This window comes from Plasmodium fragile (genome assembly GCF_000956335.1).
Source record: "Plasmodium fragile strain nilgiri unplaced genomic scaffold supercont1.15, whole genome shotgun sequence".
In the NCBI taxonomy this organism is placed as follows: domain Eukaryota; phylum Apicomplexa; class Aconoidasida; order Haemosporida; family Plasmodiidae; genus Plasmodium; species Plasmodium fragile.
In genome coordinates this window covers 358,234-379,692 of record NW_012192595.1, presented here as the reverse complement: position 1 = coordinate 379,692, position 21,459 = coordinate 358,234, and the positions used below count along the sequence as shown (strand labels likewise).

Here is a 21,459-nt window from a genome sequence, read left to right as displayed (position 1 = left end):
AAAAAAAAAAAAAAAAAAAAACAATGTGTGAGAGAAGAGAATAATTATGTACAAAATTTTGTGTGAAATGAAATTAAGAAAAAGAAAGTAAGAAGCCTCCCTATATCCACGTGTACTGCTCCCAATATTTTGATGTCATAAAGACACCTTCCTTGTGCATATTCATGTGTTAACCTGTGAACGTGAGGTGTACATTGCGGAGACGCTCTTAACATATGAGCATGTACGTAAGCTGATGTATTTATGCTTGTACACCTCTACACACGCGTGCACACATGGGCATGTACACGTGGGTCTATACACATGTGCGAATATACAGGCGCACGTATATAGATAAATATCTACGCCGCTGCGTAAGCCACAGTTTCCCCCACGGGCCTTTGGCAGTCGCCTTCACACAGCAGCAGAGGAAGCCGACCAAGCAAGCACAACGGGTGCAACGAGCAACTGGTTAGCAGGAAAAGCGGTGACAGTTGCAGCGCCAGCAACGGAAGCGTGATCATACCCTTGTGCACAGCAAACGAAACCGTTTTTACCATGCACGCATCTGTTACATTGCACCTTTCCCCAATTGAGTGCAAAGAATATTTTAAAATTTCCCTTTTTTTTTTTTTTTCAAGGCAAGTATAATCCACCCCAGTTATAAAGGATCGCTTCAAAAACACCTCTGTGCATTTTGTATAATCCGTTCACAAGTACAGTTGCATATTTTTTTTGACAATATTGCTGTGTGCAAATATTATTAACATATGTTCATAAAAAAAAAAAAAAAAATTTTAACGAGGCAACACGAAACAGACTTATTCTGAGACCATTTGAAAGAGAATTAATTTGTTTCTATAACTTACCTGTGATGCATGTCCATGAACAATGTGTCCTCATACCACATATCTGCATGCTGGCTTTCCTTTTCAGAAATGGGCTGCTCACAGTCTAAGGCGGACGAACCAAAAGGTCCCAGCAAAAGTATGAACAGGCAGAAGTCAACGAAAGAAGAATATGAACGGCGTGAGAGCAAGAAACTCTCTGCCCTCGATGCGCACATAGGTTAGCAATTGTTGAAAAAGAAAAGCGCTGTAAAGCGGAGCGAAGTGCACGTAAGCACGTGTAATGAAGTGACAAATTGTGTTGGTCCATACGATTCGATGTTGCCTACATGTGGCAAAAAAAGGAAAGTCCCGTTGTGCATTTTTTTTTTTTCCATTAATTTTGTTACTTTTACACAAATAGGACATACAATGATACAGTGGTACAGTGTGCGTCTCCGGATTCTTGTCCCGTCTTTAACATTTTCGCTTTTTCCACACCACTTTGCCTTTTGCCCACCCTTCCGCTTCTCAGGCAAGCGCAAGCACCTCGATATTAAACCGCCACCCGTGAAGGCCATCCCCAAAGTTTCTCCAAAAGGAATGCCAAAAAGGGGCAATTAAATTTTAACACATCAAGATTAGTAAATGTATTTTAAATATTTGTCTTTTTTATGCTTTTTATAATTATGCAATGTTGAACTTTGAAGGGTCACCAATGGCGAATAGAGAAAATAAAAAAACGTAGCCTCTATTCTACACGCATGAACAAAAGTCGCATGGCACTGTACGGAGGTTTGTGAGTGTGCAAGCCACGGGTTACAGCACACACACATGCATTGATTTTCCCCGCGGGTGGTGGAAGAAAGAAATGTTCCGCTCCATTCGAAGTTTTAAAGGATGGTATTTGTAAAAAGATCACGTTCCCCCCCCTTTCAAGATCCTCTTCCATCTCAAATGTGCAACCTTTTTACAACGTAGCGCTTCTTTCTTTAATTGGATTTTGTTTTTTCTTTTTTTGTTTTGCTACTCCTGCATGTCGTCGGAAATGTTAGCCCAATTTGATTGCACGTTTATTCGAGTGAATATCGTGTTTACGTTTTTTTTTTTTTTTTTTTTTTTGTAGATTGATGAAAATTCCATTTCATTTTTCCAAAATGATGCATGCTAGTGGAGGCAATTAACAAAAGCTTTAAACATTTAATCTTTCTGTATGGGAAAATCTGGCCACGGGGGGAAGGGGGAGGAAATTAACAAAAACAAAAAAAAAAAAAACCTTCTGTTGTGTGCACACAAAAACAGTCGTCATGTGTACGCGAGCACCTTCTACAAATCTGCAGTCCCCAACCACGTAGGACCAAATTACACCAGTTGCAAATTTAGCATGCTAAATGTTCTTCCCACGAGGGATAGGTATGCTTGCATAATGAGTACTTCCAAAATTCGGTTAAAAATGAACGCTTCAATTTTGTCTGACTGTTCAGGTAAATTTTTATCTTCGCGTAGATCGAGCAGGCCGCTGTTTTTGATGAGAAGAAACAATTCCGTCTGGGTCATTTTATTGATGATGTGTGTGACTTCATCTTTGTCGCCTGCGAATTTATCGATATTTGCCGTTCCGTTCTGCGTTTCTGCTGTTTCTTCTGCTGTTGCTTCTTCTGCTGCTTTTTCTCCAGCGATTTGTTCCTCTACCTGCTCTTTTCCCTTCCTCAAACCATTTAAAGTGCTCAAAAAATTATGAACGTTCATACATTCCAAATGGGGGATAAATTTCTTCAGAAAACTACTCTGGAGTAGAGGCTGCATTTTCTGAGACAGCGTGAAGAGGAAGGAGCATAATTTGTCAACGTTGTAGCAGCGAGTCACTTCCTCCGTGATATTGTTAAAATGCATAATATGTAGCATTAGTTTTTTTAAATTATTTTCAATCAGTATGTTTTTTTTTCCTTCCACAAGGGAGGAATAATCGCCATTTGTTATTTGCCCCAAAATGGAAGACACTTCATTGTAGCAATTAATTATGAAAAGATACTCTACGTGATCATTGTTGATAATGTTGTTTATTATTTGTCTTTTGTAATTTTTTACAGACAAGTAGGAATAAATGAGGGAGGACAAAAGGAACCTTTCTCTGTGCGCCTTGTCCATACACATTTTGTTAACATTTGTTTGTTCATTTTTTTCATGCACATTCGGATTAGCCGACTTGATATTTTCCAGCATGTCTTTAACGTAAATGTTTTTTTCACACAAATCTTTTGTTTTAATTTTTCTGTTTTCTGAGTTAAGGACAAAACCGTAATTCAGACATATACATTCCACGTGGTCAGGGATAATATGTGCAAATTTGGCGATGGAGAAAATTTGCATAAAATGTTTCCTTTGATTTTCGTCAACCACGTAAATTATTTTATGTGCCTTTTCATGTACCACTCGATAGTATATTGCGGCTAAGTCAATGGCCGCGTACGTGAAGGCCACATCGTTTTGGAGGGTCAGTAACGTGAAGTTCTCCTTTAATTGGTCTACGTCGTTACTTTTGGCCTGCTCGTGCAGTTCGTGCGTCACCTGCATAACTTCGTAGTGGTCCTCGTTGCTGCTCAGTATGTGGGTGTCTTTCCTCCGGCTAGGAGTGGTGCCGCCGCCAACAGTATTGCTGCTCGTGACCCCGCCGCCCTTGCTTCTCAGCAGAAGGCACGACTTTCCCCGCAGATGAAAAACCACATTGGCGTCTTCGAGTTTCTGCAATATGATCGGCACGAACTGGAGGTAGAAACTCTCCCCCTTGTCTACCAACTTTGTGATTTTCAGTTTGTCCAAAATTTCTTGATTCGCCTGGGGAAGGGATAAAAAAAGAACAAGCACAAAATGTGAATGAACATGGGGATTGCTCAAATGGTAAGGGAAGGTATAGAGCTTCTGTGAAGAGTCCAACGAAACGACTTGCTTACCCGCTTACTACTCCTGCAAATGTTATCCCACAAGACAATCATCTTCTTATCCCTCTGATACATCATGCGTAAGCTACTTTTACTGATCCTTTTAAAAACATCCGAAGAGGTAAAAAGCTTCTTCCCCATTTTGTATGCAAACTCGATGTTATGTAAATTTATATCTTCCCACTTGCATGGGTCCAACTGTTGATAACCTTTATTAAAGTTTTCTTCCTTCAAGTTGCTCAGCAAGTTCATGTACAATTCTTCCTCCAGCACATTTTGTGATTGTTCGTTTATTGCACGTTGTGTACAATCTGTCCTCACGGGGTGCTCCACAGCACTGTGTTTATTCATCTGACCGATGGTTACACAGGGCGTAGTAGACCCTTTGTAAAATTCAGCCTTGTCATATACACCATCACCAATGCTACACACATTTCTCTCATTTAGCTGCCACCTTGATACTACTTCCTGGGGAAACATAATAAAAAAACTTAACACTATTGCTAGATTCATGTTCCAGTCTCCTATATGGCTTCTGCATTTCACAGAATAATTCAAGGAACGGAAAATATTGCTCAGTGCATTTCCAAGGAGGAGCGATTTGAGATGACCCATGTGCATATTTTTCGCCATATTTACTCCGCAGAAGTCTAGCAGGACGGTCGGTTTTTCTCTGCCTCGGTGGTTCTCCATTTGGTGATTCTCCATTTGGGGGGGGCTGTTACTACCACTTGTGTAACTCCGCACTGGAGTTGTCCCCATGTGGGCACCCTCATTTCTGTAAAAATGCAGAAACCCCCGCATGACGCACGCATCGCTAACCCGGATGTTGAGTATCCCATTGGGGGATATGTGCAAGGAGTCAATTAGCTCTGCATCTGTTCCTCTAATAATTCGCAGAACCTCAGTGCGCACATCTTTTGCTTGACCCAACGAATGCTCCAAAAACAAAATCACACTGGACTGGTATTCATAGTCTTCAAATATTTTGTTGTCTTCAAGGAGGCAGTGCTTTGGTAGATTCACATTTTCGTCTTGCAAGATTTGTTTCGCTACATTTTGCAGGGTGTTATTTAGGACGGTGTGCAGGTCTCCACGTGCGCTGTGTACATCTCCATCAGAGGCGTGCTCTTCCCAACCTGCTCGGCATCCTCTGCATCGCTTGGTGTGTGCTTTATTTGGCGACCTGCTCCTTGGGGGGACCCATTTTAGCGGCTCAAGGCCCCTAACGTAGGCGGTCCTTGCTCCCCTTACGCTGGGAAAAAAAACGTTCCAAAGATGCTCATAAGTTCTGGCAGCTTTGTTTAGCTGGAAGCATCTCAGGTAAGATCGCAAGAGAAGAAGTAACAGTGCTGCTCTGATCATTATCCATTATTTTTTTTGGGGGGGTGGAAGCACACAAAGACCCCGATGCCATTTGCGCGCAGGGCACCAAGAGTTACCTTTTCTTATTGCAACATAGATCACTTGCCATTCTATCACCATTTCATTCATTCAGAAAAAAAAAAAAAAAAAAAAAAACAAAGGGAGGTTTTTTAAAAGGTGCCTCAATGAACTGCAGCAAAGCTCAGAGGAAAAGGAAATTCCACAACGAGGTTGAAACGGTGCTCCTGTGAGGTGGAGGGGGGCTTGCCCCGAGAGAGTAAAATTAAAGAAGCCACAGAACAAGTATGAACAATGAACTTTTTAGCGAAAATAATTTGAGGATGTTTTTATTGAAAGAGGCTAATTTGTACGAAGGGTATTGTACTTGCGCATGTAGGCCGTTTCCGCACCGCTGCGAGTTTACAGCGCGCATGTAAAGGAGAGCCTCCAGTGTGGCGTTCCTGCTCTCCCCAATTTGAAAAACAAAACACAGGCCCCGTTCCACCAAGGTGCGTGGCGAACGTAGCGCCTTTTGTACCATCCCTGACGTTGCAGCATCGGTGGTGCGGCGTTTTATGACCGTTGTATGACCGTTGTAACGGAGTAAGGACTACTGCTTTTTCCCCCCGTGCAGGGAAACTCACCTGCTGAGGGACGGTCTAGTTATTAGGTCCTGCCCGAAGTCGCAGTGGCAACGAAAGCGGAAACCGTATAATGCGCCTGCATGGCCTTCTCTTCCTTATACTAATAAAACTAGCATACTCATTTAAAGTGATGAGAATAACTATCCCGAATACGAGCGGACTGAATGTTGTGGACAGCAACTTCGAGCCAAAATACTTTATCAAAAATAAATTACGTTTTGTTAGTCCCTATGTGTACACGTATAAGCTATACACGAAGAAACGATGGATCGGGGAAAGAATTGCAGATGTGTTAACCTCAGAATTTTGCGCATACGATTTAAACTACTTCAAGGAATCTATAAGAAAAGGTTACATAAAAGTAAACAAAGAAAATGTGCCCTGTGATTACCTCCTGAAAAGCAATGACCTAATCCAGCATAAACTTCTGCTGTTCGAAAAACCAGTCATATGTAATAAAATATTAATTCTTTATGAAGATCAAAATTTTATTTGCGTATACAAATCTGCTAGTATGCCTACCCACCCGGTTGGCTTCTATCAATATAATTCCCTTTTGCGAATTTTACAAAACTATATAAGCTCAACTTTAGGAAAGGGAAAATTGTCTGGGGAGGAAAAGTCTGGTGAGACAAAAACAGAGAAGGGCCAGGAAGAAAGGAACGAAGGGGACGTCATCAAAATTAGCTTCAATTTTAAGAAAACCAATTTTAAGGATATTCCAGGGGTGGAATCCCCTTCTCGTCAGAACGAATCACAAGGGAAGGAACAGAAAGGGGACAACGAGGGACAACATGAAGGAGAGCAGCGCGAATATGTGATAGAAAACTCGAAGAAGAGAAAACAAACAAAAACATTTCTAGATCATAATAATTACCTGAACAAGTCAGGTCAAAGTCGTAAAAAAGTAGCAACAAATGTAAAAGGCGATCATATCAATGGGGATGAATGTCTTACCAGCCAGAGGGATTTAGACGAAGGGAAGGAGCAAATTGAGATGTTAAACGAGGTAGGAAGCGTACCAGAACGTGGTAGCGGCTTTGCTGAAGAGGGAAACAAGCAGAACGAAGGGAAAGCTGATGCAGACAAGTCGGAAAAACCGCCTGTACCGTTCATATCGGAAAACGCGCAACGAAGGGGAAAACACATCAAGTCTTGTAACAACGAAAAGAAAGACAAACAGGAAAAGGACGACTCCTACATTTACACACTACATAGACTCGACAAGCTAACTTCAGGCATTGTCCTGTTTGGAAAAAATAAAAACTTTTCCACCTTTTTCTCACAGAATATCTCAAATAATAGCATAAAAAAATCCTACATTACGAGAGTAGACGGAGATTTCCGTACCCTCATTAGGACACTCATGAATGAGAAAAAGGTGATTAATGACATGAATAACAAAACCTTGAACGAGTTAGTAGAAAACTACTGCTCTGTTGGCAAGGACGATTCGCTTTTCGCATTCAACGACGGCAACTCGTTTAAAAATGACGTTTTCCTGCATAGAAATAGGTACTGTGAAGAGGGCGCTATCAGCGGGGAGGGAGACATGGAGGCCTTGGCATGCATCGTGCGGGAAAAGAAGAACTACCTGCTGGATGACTTTGACGTGGACAAATTTTTTGGAGGTGCAGAAGAGGGAAGCGTAGGCGACGTAGACGCAAAGCGCGGTGACAAAAATCGCAGTGGAGAGGAGGAGGACGACGAACTTCTCCGACAACACTTCGTCGTGGACTTCGGATACATGTATTGTGAAAATAAAAAGTTGCTCAAGTACGTTTTTACAAAATATTCACAGAGAAACCGCCAAATCACAGAGGAGTACTGCCTGAAGCCAAGCATCACTCGATTTATGTTCCTGGCTTACAACGCCGAGTTGAAGGAGTCACTTGTCTTGTGTCAACCCATAACCGGAAGGACACACCAGATAAGGGCCCACCTGAAGAGCCTGTCCTTCGCAATATCAAACGACCCTCAGTATAATGACAACTTCGCCAAGGAGTACATGGACAAGTCGGTGTATTTGCACTTTGACGAGGGGAAACCGTCGGGGGAGCAGTCGGTGGAAGGAGCCGCGCCGAGCCAGTACACAAATGGGACAGAAATCGACGCACATCGTGAGGTAAGCTCTGCACCCACTGTCAAACCCAACCCAGACAAAAAAGACAACCTCGAAAAATATACCCACTTCCCTCTCATCCCGTTCCTAAACACATCCTTCCATTGGCTCTACGACGAAAAGATCGATTTGAACGACACATACAACGAAGCAGATTTGAATAACTATTTTTTTAAAAAAATTAGTAACATCACGTATCACAGCTCGGGAATATTTCTTCACTCCTTCCGATACACATGGGAAAATGTGTTTGATGTTTTTACACTTCTACCAAAGTGGTGTTCTTTATTTTACCTTCCCAAGGGGCTACTCGCATTTTTGCTCTACGGCTCTCTGTCGTAAGAATTTTTTTTTTTTTTTTCACAAACGTGCGACAAGCGCAACTGACAACTAGCCTTTGCCAATTGAAAAACATGTGGCACACCTGGAAGAGAGACATTATTAACGTCTACATGACAACGCGAAAAAAGCGTATGCTCATAGTAATCCCGCAGTGGCACCCATCACCAGTGCGCACTCTTTCAAAGCGGTTCAAAAGTGTATCCGTAAATGTGCAGTCGCCAAAGGGGAAAAAGGTTTCACGAAGGGGTGACGTTTTTCAAAAAATATGAACAAGTCAGGCAATTTTTACCCACATCAGTTTCACAAAAAAAAAAATAAATAAAATAATAAAATAATGCGAACAGGGGTACACTACACCTACGCGTGGTCCCCTTCTACTCCAACCGGTGCGCACACTCCAAATTGAAAACATTCACACAAACAACGTTGAAAAGAGGTGCTCCATTGCGCAATTGCTTGAAAAAGGGACAAACACCATCCGAGGGGCAAAAATCATAATATCGCACTGCGCAATTACAATCACCGTGGCGTCACCTCAAGCTGTGCCGAATGAGTCCCCGGCACACGTAGTCCGGGTCTCCCGCGGCACTTGTCAGTTCGTCGGACGAGCACCCCCGCTTGGTGTCCATGTCGTGGCACAGAAATAACGAACTGTTGTCTGAGAAGCTGGTGAAGCTTTCCCTATTTTTGCTGAGTCGTCTTTTGCCTGATCTTGGCCCGCACTCCTCCTGCTTCTTGCTGCCCGTCCCTTTTCTGTTCCTCGAAGCGACATCATGCGATTGGGAAATCTGTGAGGTCTCCCGTGGAGGGTGCAATGTTACTCCTTCTCGTTCGTCAGAAGAGGCATAGTGCCCGTCCTCTTCAGTATTAACCTCGTTGTCATTAGGAAATTCCCCCACACCCTGGGCAACCATATACTTGACGCTCTCCAACAAGTTCCTATTCTTCTCATGCAGGTAGGCTATTTCCTCCTTCATTTTCCTCATTTTTTTCTTATCCTGATTCATTTTATCCTGCGCATTGCTTAACAGTTGGTCCTTCTTCGTACACTCCTCTTTCAGTTCGCTCACTTTTCTATCATTGCAATTCTCCTTGGATATTTTATTCTCCATTTCTGTCGTTAACAACTCGAGGATCTCCGCTAAATATTTTATGTCACCATTTGTTTTGGTTATTTTTTCTAGTACAACTTTTTTAAAATTATCAAAAGCCATATCTTTCCTGATGAGAGAAATTTCTTCCTGCAATTTATTTTTTTCCTTTTTCTCCACAACCACCGTGTGCATAAGTTCCTGCAGCTCTGTGTTTAAAATTTTTATCTTTGATTCGTTTTGCTGCTCCGAGTTCCTCCTCTCATTATCCTTTTTTTCTATCGTTGATAAATTTTCCGTAATGGTATTATTCAATCTGATATTCTCTTCCCTCTCTCTCTTCAACTTCTCTTGGGCTATCTCCAATTCATTCTCAATGTGGGTAATTTTTTTCCTGAGTTTATTTTTTACTTGGAAATATTTCTTCTCCTTTTTGTAGAATTCTTTTTCTCTTTCTAGAAATTTCTCCTTTTCTTCCCTCAGAAAATCTGCTAATGGAGCTGCGTTGTTTTTCATATCTTCTTGCAATTTTTCGAGTTCATTTTTGTAAAAATTCTTGTCTCTCTCCAGCTGGTTCTGCTTGTCTAGCATGTGGATGTACAGCCCGCGCAGTCGGTTCGTTTCTACAAACTCCATGTTGTAGGACTCTGCCTCGGTATGGCAGTTAGCCGCATGACAATCAGCCGCATCGCAATTGGCCCCATCGTGTGTCGCAATGTCTTTCATTTTTTTCTTGTTCATGTCGTCTATTATTCTGGTCAGCTCGTACTTCTTCCTGAAATTTTCCTCCCTCAGGTTTTTTAAATTTTCCTCCAATAAATTAATTCGTTTATTCGCCTCCTTCTTGGTACGTTCCTTCTTTCGCCTCGGCACACCAAGCTGCTCTCCTGCCGACACGCCATCCACATCCTCATTGCGAGCACCACCCTTTGTGGTACTCCCGAATTGGAGACTCTTCACCAACTCAATCTCCCCGATGTGTAGCTTTTCCACGCCGCGTATCTTTCCCCCCTTTCTCAAAAATGAAAAGTGTACCAACTGTTTGCGCGTCCTTTCTCGAGGTGCAGAGGCATCGACACCCTCATAAATGACCTCAAAATCGTAGATACAACTGGACGAGTTTGCTCCCTCCTTTTTAACTTGAAAACGGCCATTCCCCTTTTTGTTTATTCTGATGAGGTACTTTTTTCTCCCCATCCGGTTTCCCGATCCGCTTCTGTCCCCCCCAGGCCCCCTCGATGCTGACGCGTCGGAAGAGGATGAGGAGAGCGAGTCAAACGAACCGGATTGGTTGCGTCCTTCCCACGCCTCACCATTCAATTGATTATTCCCCTTTCTTGTGCACACATTTTTGCAAGATTTATTTATCGACGGGGGGATCGGCTTAACTGAAATGTTGGGGCTACCTTTTTCAATGTGCTCCTTGAGGATTGCCACGTTTGTATTTTTATTCTCCACATGGACTGATTCTCCATTTGTGCATTTTCTCAAAATCTGCATTTTACTTTTTTCACTTCTGCTGGTTCGAGGTGGTATGTCCGCTTCTCCATCGTTCATATTCCTATCACGGTCAAAGAGGAACGACGTGGCACCCCCCTTCGTGTTGCTAAAACATTTTCTCATCAAATTGAATTTTTGCAGGGAGGAATCGCCAGGATTATTTCCCGTCCTGCACTTTTGCTGTTTCGTTAAAAATGAACTTGTGAGAGAGCCACTCTTTGGAAAGAGTCTCTCCTCTGTATGTGACTTCCAATTTAAGGGGCTTCCCTTTTCAGTGATGTGTCTATTTAGTGAGGGGTTTTTAGCAGGGCTTCGTTCCCTCAGTGTGCCATCGGCATGCACATCTGATGTCCCGCTTGCTTCCTCCACATCACTCACCCGTTCGCAACTGGAGCTTATCCCGGACACCACCGATGCCTCGGTGGAATAACGGTCCCCGCGCGCATCATCATCACCATCGTTATTATTATCACGCCCATGGTCATTCGCTTTACCCCACGGAAGCTTCGCCCCGTCCTCACGCTGCCTCATCCTGCTGAACAAATGTTCTGCTCCCCCGCGGATAGAACTCTTCAGCTGAAGCATCAAGTCGGAAAATACGTCGTGCGATTTGTCGTCACTCAACTTTTCTACATCACTTATCTGCAGCAAACGCAGCATATCCTCCAGTGCGCTTTTCTTCTGGCACAAATCTTTCAAACGTTCGGCTGCACTATGTTCTTTGCATGTGTTTGCCTTATCCATGCCTTCCATCAAATTTGCAATTCCCTCATTTCTGCTCATCATGTGAGAGTAATAACAACCGGAAGGTGCATTGCCTTCCCTTTTGTCCAACAAGAACATTGCGTATTTTGTCAAGAAGGCACTTAATTGTTTTAAGTTTTGTTCCTTGGTTGTGTCTGTTTTTCTTTTCACCAGATCGGAACACTGGTTGTTCTTACTCACACTTAACTCATTTTGTAAAAATAGAATGTCATCATTCAATGCCACGATTTCGTTACTCAGCTGGGTGCTGGCATTGTGCACTAGCGAGAGTAATAATGCCTTCGTCATTTTTTTTTATAAAAGTGGGACAGAAACGGAAGTGTGCAGTTCGTTTCACTGAACTGGAAAAAAGCGGTGAGGTGGAGAAAACAGTCCTCCTCCAGTATACACACTGCCTCGGTTATATTCTACCCCATATGTATATGTGCCATATGGAGGGGCATTTCATTCCCCGCTGACAGAAAATAAAGTGCTATAATATATGAGTAAAAAAAAAAAAAAGTGCATAAACAAAATGGACTTCTCCTTTCTGGTGTTGTATCAACGCCGACCAGTTGACAAGCTCACCATTAGCTCGGGGGTGCTTAACAGGACATACTTCGAATTGAAGTAAAATAAATTACAATTTGTGAAAATTGTGCAAATGTGATGCACATGAATTAGTTGGTTATGGTGGATTGGGGTACAAAAACAACGCACCTAGAAGGTACACATGTCGTGTATATTTACTACAGGGGCGTTTTAATTTCCTATTTGCGCGCTTAAAGCAGTCAATAAGTCAAATAAATTAAAGAGATATTCGAACAAATTGGTGAGGAAAATTTCCGCGATTTAGTTTGATCAGCGGAAATTGAGATTAACAACTGTGCTAACTTATAAACAGTTAATGGGTAAAGATATAGGCTTTCATTTGTGAAGGCAAATGGTGACATTTTCCCCCCAAGTGTACTACACACGGCCAGTTGTAAGTCGGGTTGGTGAAAAAAAAACAAAATGGCACAAAATGAACGTTTTTTTTTTTTTTTTTTTTTTTTTTTTGTGCAACAAAGCCAATGTTACGAAAACGATTTAGGGGTGTAAACTCACCATTGCTGGTGGTGACAAATCAATGTCAAGTGAAATTGTTCCGAATTGTAAGCATTTTGCACGGTGTGTAGGGCCTATAATATGAATGTTCACGTTGTGTTAAAAAAAATTGGGCAAAATTAATTTTTTTGTGCATTCGTTCTTTTCGCGAATTTTATCTTATCACGAATTTGTTTTTTCCGCAAATTTTTTCTTTTTTTTTGCTCATGTTCCTTCTGATGAATTGTCCCCTTTTCGATTTCTTTTTTTTTTTTTTCACAACACGAGGGTGTGAGCAGTTGTTATAAAGGGCCAATGAGCACCCGCGTGTTCTAGCATGTCTTAATTGTGCAAGCGAATTTTAGCAGGTAAATGCGGGAACTTCCATTTCGGAAAAAAGGGCAACTTTGATTTTTGCTCCTTTGTAGAGCGCTTATTTGACGCGATTGTGTGTCATAGTCTTGGTTTAATTCGCAGCAAAGTCAAAGAAATTTGTAAATTAGGCAAATTGCGCGAAATGAACGAAGCGAACACAGAAATAGGAGAACAGTTCAGCGAAATTTGCCCGCAAAGCACGCTTGTTATTTGTGACAAAAATGGCTCGTGGTTAAAAAGAATTTTTTTTTTTAAATAATTGAGCAAAAACCTTTAAAAAGCGAATTTTTTTTTATGAACGAGTCAGAACATTTGAATCGAGATCCATATGTTGCATTTTTCCACGTAATGAATTTCCAAATGGCTGATAAAAACAAGCACCAAAAAGGTTGTCACTGTCGTTTTACCAATTTGGCTAGTTTTTTTTTTTTTTTTTTTTACCACTTTTGTGATGAATGTGTATAATTGGGGCCTTTTTACCTGAACGGTGCAGGTAAGTGGTGTTTATGTGGCAATTACACACAACGTCAGGTTGGGTTATCCCACTGAAAGCGCGAAAAGGTTAAAAGGAGAAAGAAAAAATATATTTACACAAGCGTGAGTTACGTAAACTTGCATTCCGCAGCGAGGTCACGTTCGAAACGCTCGGAAGTAGCTGCCTTTTTTTTCACCAACAATGAAAATTCGTCATAAATGACCGTTGCCAATTTCACAGTCACCTGTACCCACGAGGGAAGTTTCTTTAAAAAAGACGCCCCCGTACTGACAATCTGCGTGTTCAAGCGGGGGCTACACAAAACTTTGCAAACAATGGGACAGGAAAAAAGAAAAAACAAATGTGTACTCTCTCTTATATTAAAATATATTAAAAAAAAAAACAATGTTACTTGAATTAATGAAAAGTTAAATGATAACTTTTTTGCATGATGAAGCTTTAATAAACATTTCTTTCTTCTCATTTTATTCCATGCTTTCTTTGGAATAAAATGAACTATATAAAAAAAATAACCAAAGTGAGAGAAAAAAATTATACAAAAAATTAATGCCAAAAAGGGGAAGGGGGGAGCTTATGCAGGAAAAAAAAAAAAAAAATGAAAGCAACGCAAAGCAAATATTTTTATTAAAATTGAAGTCTTTAAAATAGAATAAAATCACTAAAAAAACATAAACGAAAAATGACAAAAACAGCATAATACGGGTTTTCTTTTTACTTGTTTTTTTAAAAAAACAAAAACTAAAACATGACGACGATGATAAGCGCATGACTATCATCAGGCAGACCACACCATGCGGAGGACTATCAAACGGATGATTTCCCAAGGGATGATCATCATGCAAATTGCTATCATGCGGAGAGCCGCCATGAAAGTGCAAAGTCGTAACTGCTGTTGTTCTACTTGTCCTTGTTTATGTCTGATGTTGACGCTTTGCTGCTGCTACTGCTGCTTGAGGCTACGAATGAAGTTATTATGATTATCATATTCCTGCCGTTGTCACTGGCACACTATTATCGGGTAAAACATGGTACTAAAAATCCTCTTGTATAACATAACAAAATCGAAAATCGGGCACGCGCGGGGGTACGCGCGCTGAGTGGACAAAACTACTCATCTTCCCTCAATTTCGTAAAATTATTTTTTTTCACTTCGATTCTTTTCGTTAATTATATACTTGGTGGCTATGTTCCCCAAGGCGGCTTGAAAAAACTCCATTTTTATACGTAGAGATCCTGGCCAGTCGTTATAGTCGTCTATATTTTGGGGCGCCCTAGGGTTATACTTCTTCATATTTTGGAACATGATTTTGGACACTTCGTCATGGAAAACGTTTATGCGTTCTTCCTCTGTCATGTTCGGAAATTTCTTTTTGTCTGGTGGGTAGACCTTGGGCAGCCAGTACGTTCTGAGGGACATGCTTTGGTACTGCAGGGGGGGAGGGGGAAGGGAAACGCGCGGGTGAAATGGACGCCTTAATTTAAGCGGCTAGGATAAGCGGATTAAAAAAAAAAAAAAGTAGCTCTACGGTGTACCGCTATATGACGCACTCCTGCTACAATGCGCCGCTGGAAGAGCACTTACATTGGACACAATCAGGATGAGCCACCAGGTGAAGGGCAAAATATCGTAGGCGGGGTTAAAAAAGTCGTACTCGTACACCAGCAAAACAGGGGTGATGGGGAGGAGAGAAAAAAAGGCCCCTTTCTTCTGCTCAATAAGTTGCATCCCATTGGATGTGGTTCCTTCAGAAAATATAACAAAAGATGGAAAATTATTTTTTTTCTGATCTACCATCTGCTGTCTTTCCTTGATCATTTCCAAGGCGATTTTTCGATCCTCTGATTTTTCCCTGTACACGAATACACACCTTAAAGATATAACACTAAGTCCAGCCACTATATCCTTGCGCAGGGATTTCTTGGCAACAAAACTGCATGCATGTTCACTTATAAAATAGAAGGGGTCCAGGGCAGACACGTGATTCGCAACGATATTTTTTGGCCAGTCGTTATCACACAGGTAGTGACTTTCTATTTCATTAATTCCAAAGAACCATAAGGACGCTCTGCAAATGAACTTGAGAACTTTTAAGTAAATTTTTACTATAGCGTTTTCTTGGTCTTCTTTGTGCTTCCCCGTGAAGAATGAAAACACGACTGCGGGGGAAGATAAATGAAAAAAAAAAAAAGGGGGGGATGTATATATGCACACTGCGACCAACAGTGTAGGCACGTCCGCTGAATTGCGGTTTTTAAATGTGCCCATGTTTTATATCCTCTCGTGCATACTTACAACAAATGAAAATGTTGGTCGTGGCTAGTACGAGTAGGGCTGCTGTTTTCCACCCGGCCTATTCGAGAAGGGGGAAATCAAATTGGGGGTGTGCACGAGTATATATGTGGATTGCACAAAATTGTACGGTGCGTGAAAAATAGAGCTTTTTTTTTTTTTTTTTTTTTGGACACATTTTCGTATTGCTTGTTCATACGTTTTGAGCATTACCATAAAGATGGCTCCATATAGTAGCTTCATGAAATTCATATTGACCAAGTCCAACCTCTCAAAGGAGGTGTACGGGTGTACATTTTTCTGGTTGCCATTATTTTTACATGATTGTATTTCTTCCACAGGATAATTCTTCAAATCGAATTTCTTCAAATTACAAAAAACAGCAATGGCATAAATGGTGATCAAGCTAACATAAAAAGTGGCCAGGCAAAAATAAATATGATACATGTCCCATGTCCATTTTGCGTAAAAAACTTTAACAATGTATAATTTTAAATGAAGCGCAAAAATAATATATGCCACGATGTGATACACAAACTTCTTTATCATTTTTTTCTCCCCCTGGACGTTCTCGTTGTCTTTTCCCCCTTTGTTTTTCTGGTTGCTGCGTTTTTCGCTGCTGTCCTCGTCGTACCGGCGCCCTACTTCTATGTCTATGTCTTCACCGGGGATCACTTGCGCGGATGATACGTGAACTGTGACTGAGCCCACCTTTGCCTGCTTCACTCTGGGGGGATGCTCTGCGGGCGGATTCACCTTGGAAAAATTCACGTTGACAAAATTTTTGTGGGTAATAAAACTTCGTTTCTCTTCCACCACTGCTACTGGGCCTTTTTGCGATCGCGCAGTGGGATAGTGTGTGTATAATCTAAGTGGGGAATATTTTCTCGAACAGAACGTTGTAGCCGTGTGTGTGCACTTTGCTATGGGAAACACTCGTGCGGACTTTATATGTTGCAAAGACGGGGATGAAGTTCAGTTGGATATTTCCCCCCTGGGTGTTCATAAATTCTCATATGTGCTACGTCGTGGCAGATGTACGCACAGTGGAGTTACAGCCCTGCTTGGACGAACGCCTTCATGCACATGTAATTGCGCCGGTCGTCGTGCAGGAAATGCACATGTGCCGCTGTATTATAGCGCTTGGGGAAAATATCGAATATTAAACCATGTGACGGGGTGGGAGGGAAAAAAAAAGTGCAACAAACACAGACCACGAAACGGGAGGGGGAATGAAAAAAAAAAAAAAAGGCAAAACCAACCCTGCGATTTTCCCCTCGTCTACAGTTACGACGCGTTATGACGTGTCATTATGCATCGCAAGGCAATAAATATGGCATGGCATGATGTGACACACAGAGTACAGCATTAGCGCAGCACAACACATCATTTCACACGATGATAACATATAACATAGTAAAGTATAATATAATGTAGCATAATTTAGTGTAACATCGGTATAATGCGACGTCATATATAATATGAGATGTGTGCCGATGGCGTTGTCAACCTATGCGTCATGCAGCGTTAACATCTTCGCGATGGCGAACTATAACAGAGAGGGGGAAATTCTTCCGCATTGCTAATGACGCATTTATAGTATGTCGTATTATACCCTGCACGTTAAAAAAAATTCAGGACATTTCCTTAAAATTGGCATTTCATATTTCATACACAGTGGACGTAATATATATATATATATAAATATAATATATATATATATACATCAAAATAACTCGCCAAAAAAAAAAAAAAAAAAAAAAAAAGCGTAATGGAACGCAAAACTTTGGTGGAAAAATGATAAAATTATGTAATGATGGAACAAAATTTTGTTTTCTTAATTAATCGGCGGAAATGCAAAAAAAAAAAAAAAAAAGAAGAAAAAAAAAAAACATAAATCAACCTGAATTCTTTTTTTTCTGTTCTCTGGACTAATATTCTGCACAGTCATTAAATGAAATTATTATTGTCACCTAACGGGTGTGAGTGAGTGTTTGCTGAATTGGTGGAACACATATCAGATATTGCGTCCATACACTTTTTATGGTAAATCACCATACGCGAATTTTATTCGTTTTAGCGTATATACATTATATATATATATACATACATGTGGGAGTAATGGGTACCACTTTGGGGGTTTTGTTTTGTATTGCATCATACGTTGTTTTATTTTATTTATTTATTTTTTTATCATAGCTATAATATTTGTCCCCTTTTGCCTAGTGTGGGAAATTTTGTTTGCAAAACTATCGCTACAATGGCGCAAAATTTACAATTTTGTTTTTTTTATAAAAGGGAAACCGAGGGGAGTATAAAAAAAAAAATAACGTATTCGTTCCATCGCAAATGTGTACATCCGTGTTACAACTGTGTGTATGTGGGAAATGGGTGTATTTGAATTTTTACCAATGCGGGGGGCCACGTAAAATTTATCCAAGTAAGGAGAACAAAGGGGGGGGGGTAGCCAAATTTTTAACGTCCCCAAGTTTGTTGCATGTTCGGCTTCTCTTCAAAAGGAAGGAGGATTTTTTTTTTTTTTCCTCTTTGTGTAAAAGCGCTTCTCTAAAAGGGAGAGAACTAACTGCACATATATGAGCCATTCGCGGGGTCATACGCATCCACTGAGGCTTCACTGCGTAAACGGCTTCCCCATTGGGTAAACCTCAGGAGACAGGCCCGGACAGTACCATAAAAGGGGATTGTATTTAGAAGGGGAAAACTTTACAAGGGAGATGCGTCGGTACACCGTTACATGTGCCCCCCCCTCAGTGGGAATGATTCTGTACATAAAAATATGTTAAAAGTAAAGTTGCATAACGGATTGAGGGGACAAAGAAAAACACACACGCATGTGTCATATTGTCATGGGTTTTTATGCAGACGACCACGGAAAGGTACACCTGTATACGTATGCCCCCTGTCGTGACGCGCACGTGGTTTGGGTTTAAGTACAATGAGAAATTCAAATGGGTGAATAAAATTTACAAAAAAAAAAAGAAAACGTTTCATTCACCAGTGTATACTGTCCATTTTAAACGGTCGGAGCGACCACCTCCAAAAAAAAAAAAAAAAAAGAATTAATTAATTAATTAGAGTGCGCTTTTCAATGGTAATGGGGACAGTCGGACAAATTCCTAGGCACAATGTCCGTTTAATACTCCTTCCCGCTGTCTGCATACTGTTTCAGTCAAACTGGGATGTCCTGGGGAAAGACGTCCTTCAGGTTGAACTCCGCCACGTACATGAGCTTGCTGGGGGAGACCTTCCTAATCTGCAAAGGGAAAAAGGGGGGTGGTGTGGTGTGACGCGATGCAGGTGGTGTGGTGTAGGCGATGCAACACGGAACTGGGCCCACTGCAACAAACTCACCTCGGTAATCTTCATCTCGCGCGGGAGACCCCTCAGTTGCATCCGGATGTTTCTCTGCGCCTCTTCATAAAATAACTCAGGCTTCGCGAAGAAGTAGCAGTGTATAAACACATTCCTCATTTGGTCTCTGTGGCATTTTCCCTGGGTATCCTTTTGACCAGTAATACTGTACATATGCAACAGTTCCTGAAAGACATCCAAAAATTCAAAAGCTGTTTGAGGCAAATTCATGAGCACATGCACATCGCCGTAGAGACCTAAATTAATATCCACGTGGTGCGTTTCATTTGGGGGGGAATCTTGTTCTGTCTTCTTCGTATCATGGTTCTTTTTGTCTCGGTGGACTTTCTGCTCCTGCCCCTCAGGGTGCTGGGCTGCGAACTCGAAGGGGTGTTCTGCTACGTGACCACTTGCATCACCATGGGTCAGCTTCGTCTTCTTTTCATGGGTGGCATTTTGAAGGGCGGGATCATACTTAGGAGCATCCCGGTCACTTGCCCGCTTGTTCCTTTTTCCCGCATCAACAGTGCTACGATCCGCAGAGTTTATAAAATCGAGCGAGACGTTTCTCCAATTCTGTTGACTCAGCTCCATTTTCAACGTTGATGTGTCACGTGAGCAAATATTTAATGTAAGCAGCATATGGACAAAGGCCCTAGCATCCATGTTATATGTGAGGATACTTTTCCTTTTATTCAATTTAATATTAACGTTCATAAAATTATAAGCATGCTCATTAATATCGTTTGAAAAACATAAGCAATTTTTTTTGCTGAGGTGTAGACTGAATATACCAACCCCAGCAAAGAGGTCCACAATTATGGAGTTGTTTTCAACGAGGTCATATATTCGATCTCTCTCTTTTTTTAATTTTGAATTCCAATAAATTAATTCATAATTCAGTTTTATTTTAATATCGTTTTCTTTTAAAGTGGTCAGATAATTTTTTTCTCCTGCTAATAATTCGATATTAAATGTCCTATGCACATTTTGCAGAATATCCTTTTTGTTTATAACTGTTTTTATGCTTTTATTTTTGTCTAGGATAATTTCTGCAATTACTTTTTTATAATTTTCAAAACGTTCACAAAAATTTAGGTGAGCTATGTGTCCAATCATTTCGTACTTATGAATCACTTCATTCTCGGAGGGAAAGACCTTCTTCAATATTTCGGCCATATTCATATTGTCGTACCCAAACTGCAACTGAATTGTTGTGATTTTGATTCCTTCTTTGGTTATAAGGCGGAAGAGTTCCTCCAGGGTTTCCCCTTCGTTGCATTGCGCAGCAGAGTCGCTCTCTTGCCCATTTTCCGGGTGCATGTACACGCCTTCCATGACCTTTTTCCCTTGCTCTTCCATCAACTCGTGCAGGGCTTTGTTGAACCGCGCGTTGAGCGGGATTAGCCTGCAGTCGTCCAGCGGAGCGTTTGCCAGCGGAGCGTCTTCCAGCGCAGCATCCACATTGCGGTTCACGTCACCGTTGGCGTTACCACCCACGTGTTCTGCTCCCCCCTGCAACCCCTCCACGTGTGAATGAATAAAGTGCAGGAGTTCCCCGTCATAGTCTGCCGCGTCAATTAGGCACCCCTGGTACTCCCTCATCTTCAGTACAGAAGGGAAGCGAAAGATGTTTAGGAACCATATTTTCGCTTGCTTATGTTTCAGGACCTCATTCACTTTGTATTTGTTGAGCACCAAGCAGTGCGTCCTCTTTTCATACTTGACCTTTTGCTTCACATCGGATAGAGTTTTTATATCAACACTGTTATTCATGATTACAAAGCCCAGGGTGGCTTTCCCCTTTTTGCCAAGTGAAATAACTTGCTCAAGGCATAAGCAGAGCAGGGAACACAGCAGAAAAAAAAATCCACAAAACATTAACTGGGCATGTTATAGGAGAGGGAAGCGTCCACGTAGAGGTGTAGGGAGATAAACAAAGAAAACGGACGCACCGCTAAATACATACTTTGAGTTATGACCCAATGAGATATGTGACAAAGGGGACCCCCAAAGGAGGCTCTCTTTTGTTACAAAGCTAAGCTGGGGAGACCAGCAACAATTGCATACTTACCGCTTCACATCAATGAGAATTGTTTTTTTTTTTTTTTTCACAGCAGGGAATACATTGACAGTGGCAACGTTTAATCTGCGTCGCGTTCTGTTCATATGAAGCATTAGCTGGAGTTGGATTTTGCAGAGGTAGGGGCAAACATGTTAGAACCTCATTTGTGCGCTCCCGAAATGGTACTTCAAAAAAAAAAAAAAAAAAAAAAAAAAAAATTTA

General features: G+C 41.3%; 5 protein-coding genes across 5 annotated transcripts; 2 read left to right on the top strand and 3 right to left on the bottom strand.

Annotated features, from left to right (window-relative positions):
* Nucleotides 1-917: 917 nt before the first annotated feature.
* On the top strand, nt 918-1,430 carry AK88_01745 (uncharacterized protein; the record flags this gene model as incomplete). Its single annotated transcript, XM_012479380.1, has 2 exons — nt 918-1,047; nt 1,342-1,430. 2 exons carry the CDS (start codon nt 918-920, stop codon nt 1,428-1,430), a joined length of 219 nt encoding a protein of 72 aa, XP_012334803.1.
* Nucleotides 1,431-2,168: 738 nt separating this feature from the next.
* AK88_01744 (uncharacterized protein) lies at nt 2,169-5,110 on the bottom strand (the record flags this gene model as incomplete). Its single annotated transcript, XM_012479379.1, has 2 exons — nt 2,169-3,641; nt 3,758-5,110. 2 exons carry the CDS (start codon nt 5,108-5,110, stop codon nt 2,169-2,171), a joined length of 2,826 nt encoding a protein of 941 aa, XP_012334802.1.
* A 714-nt stretch (nt 5,111-5,824) lies between these two features.
* Nucleotides 5,825-8,218, top strand: AK88_01743 (uncharacterized protein; the record flags this gene model as incomplete). The annotated part of the gene is made up of 1 exon (XM_012479378.1): nt 5,825-8,218. The coding sequence occupies one exon, from the start codon at nt 5,825-5,827 to the stop codon at nt 8,216-8,218; it is 2,394 nt and encodes a 797-aa protein (XP_012334801.1).
* A 530-nt stretch (nt 8,219-8,748) lies between these two features.
* Nucleotides 8,749-11,862, bottom strand: AK88_01742 (uncharacterized protein; the record flags this gene model as incomplete). The annotated part of the gene is made up of 1 exon (XM_012479377.1): nt 8,749-11,862. One exon carries the CDS (start codon nt 11,860-11,862, stop codon nt 8,749-8,751), a length of 3,114 nt encoding a protein of 1,037 aa, XP_012334800.1.
* A 2,783-nt stretch (nt 11,863-14,645) lies between these two features.
* On the bottom strand, nt 14,646-20,948 carry AK88_01741 (uncharacterized protein; the record flags this gene model as incomplete). The annotated part of the gene is made up of 6 exons (XM_012479376.1): nt 14,646-14,936; nt 15,093-15,667; nt 15,804-15,861; nt 16,014-16,556; nt 18,997-19,074; nt 19,173-20,948. The coding sequence occupies 6 exons, from the start codon at nt 20,946-20,948 to the stop codon at nt 14,646-14,648; spliced, it is 3,321 nt and encodes a 1,106-aa protein (XP_012334799.1).
* Between the last annotated feature and the right edge of the window lie 511 nt (nt 20,949-21,459).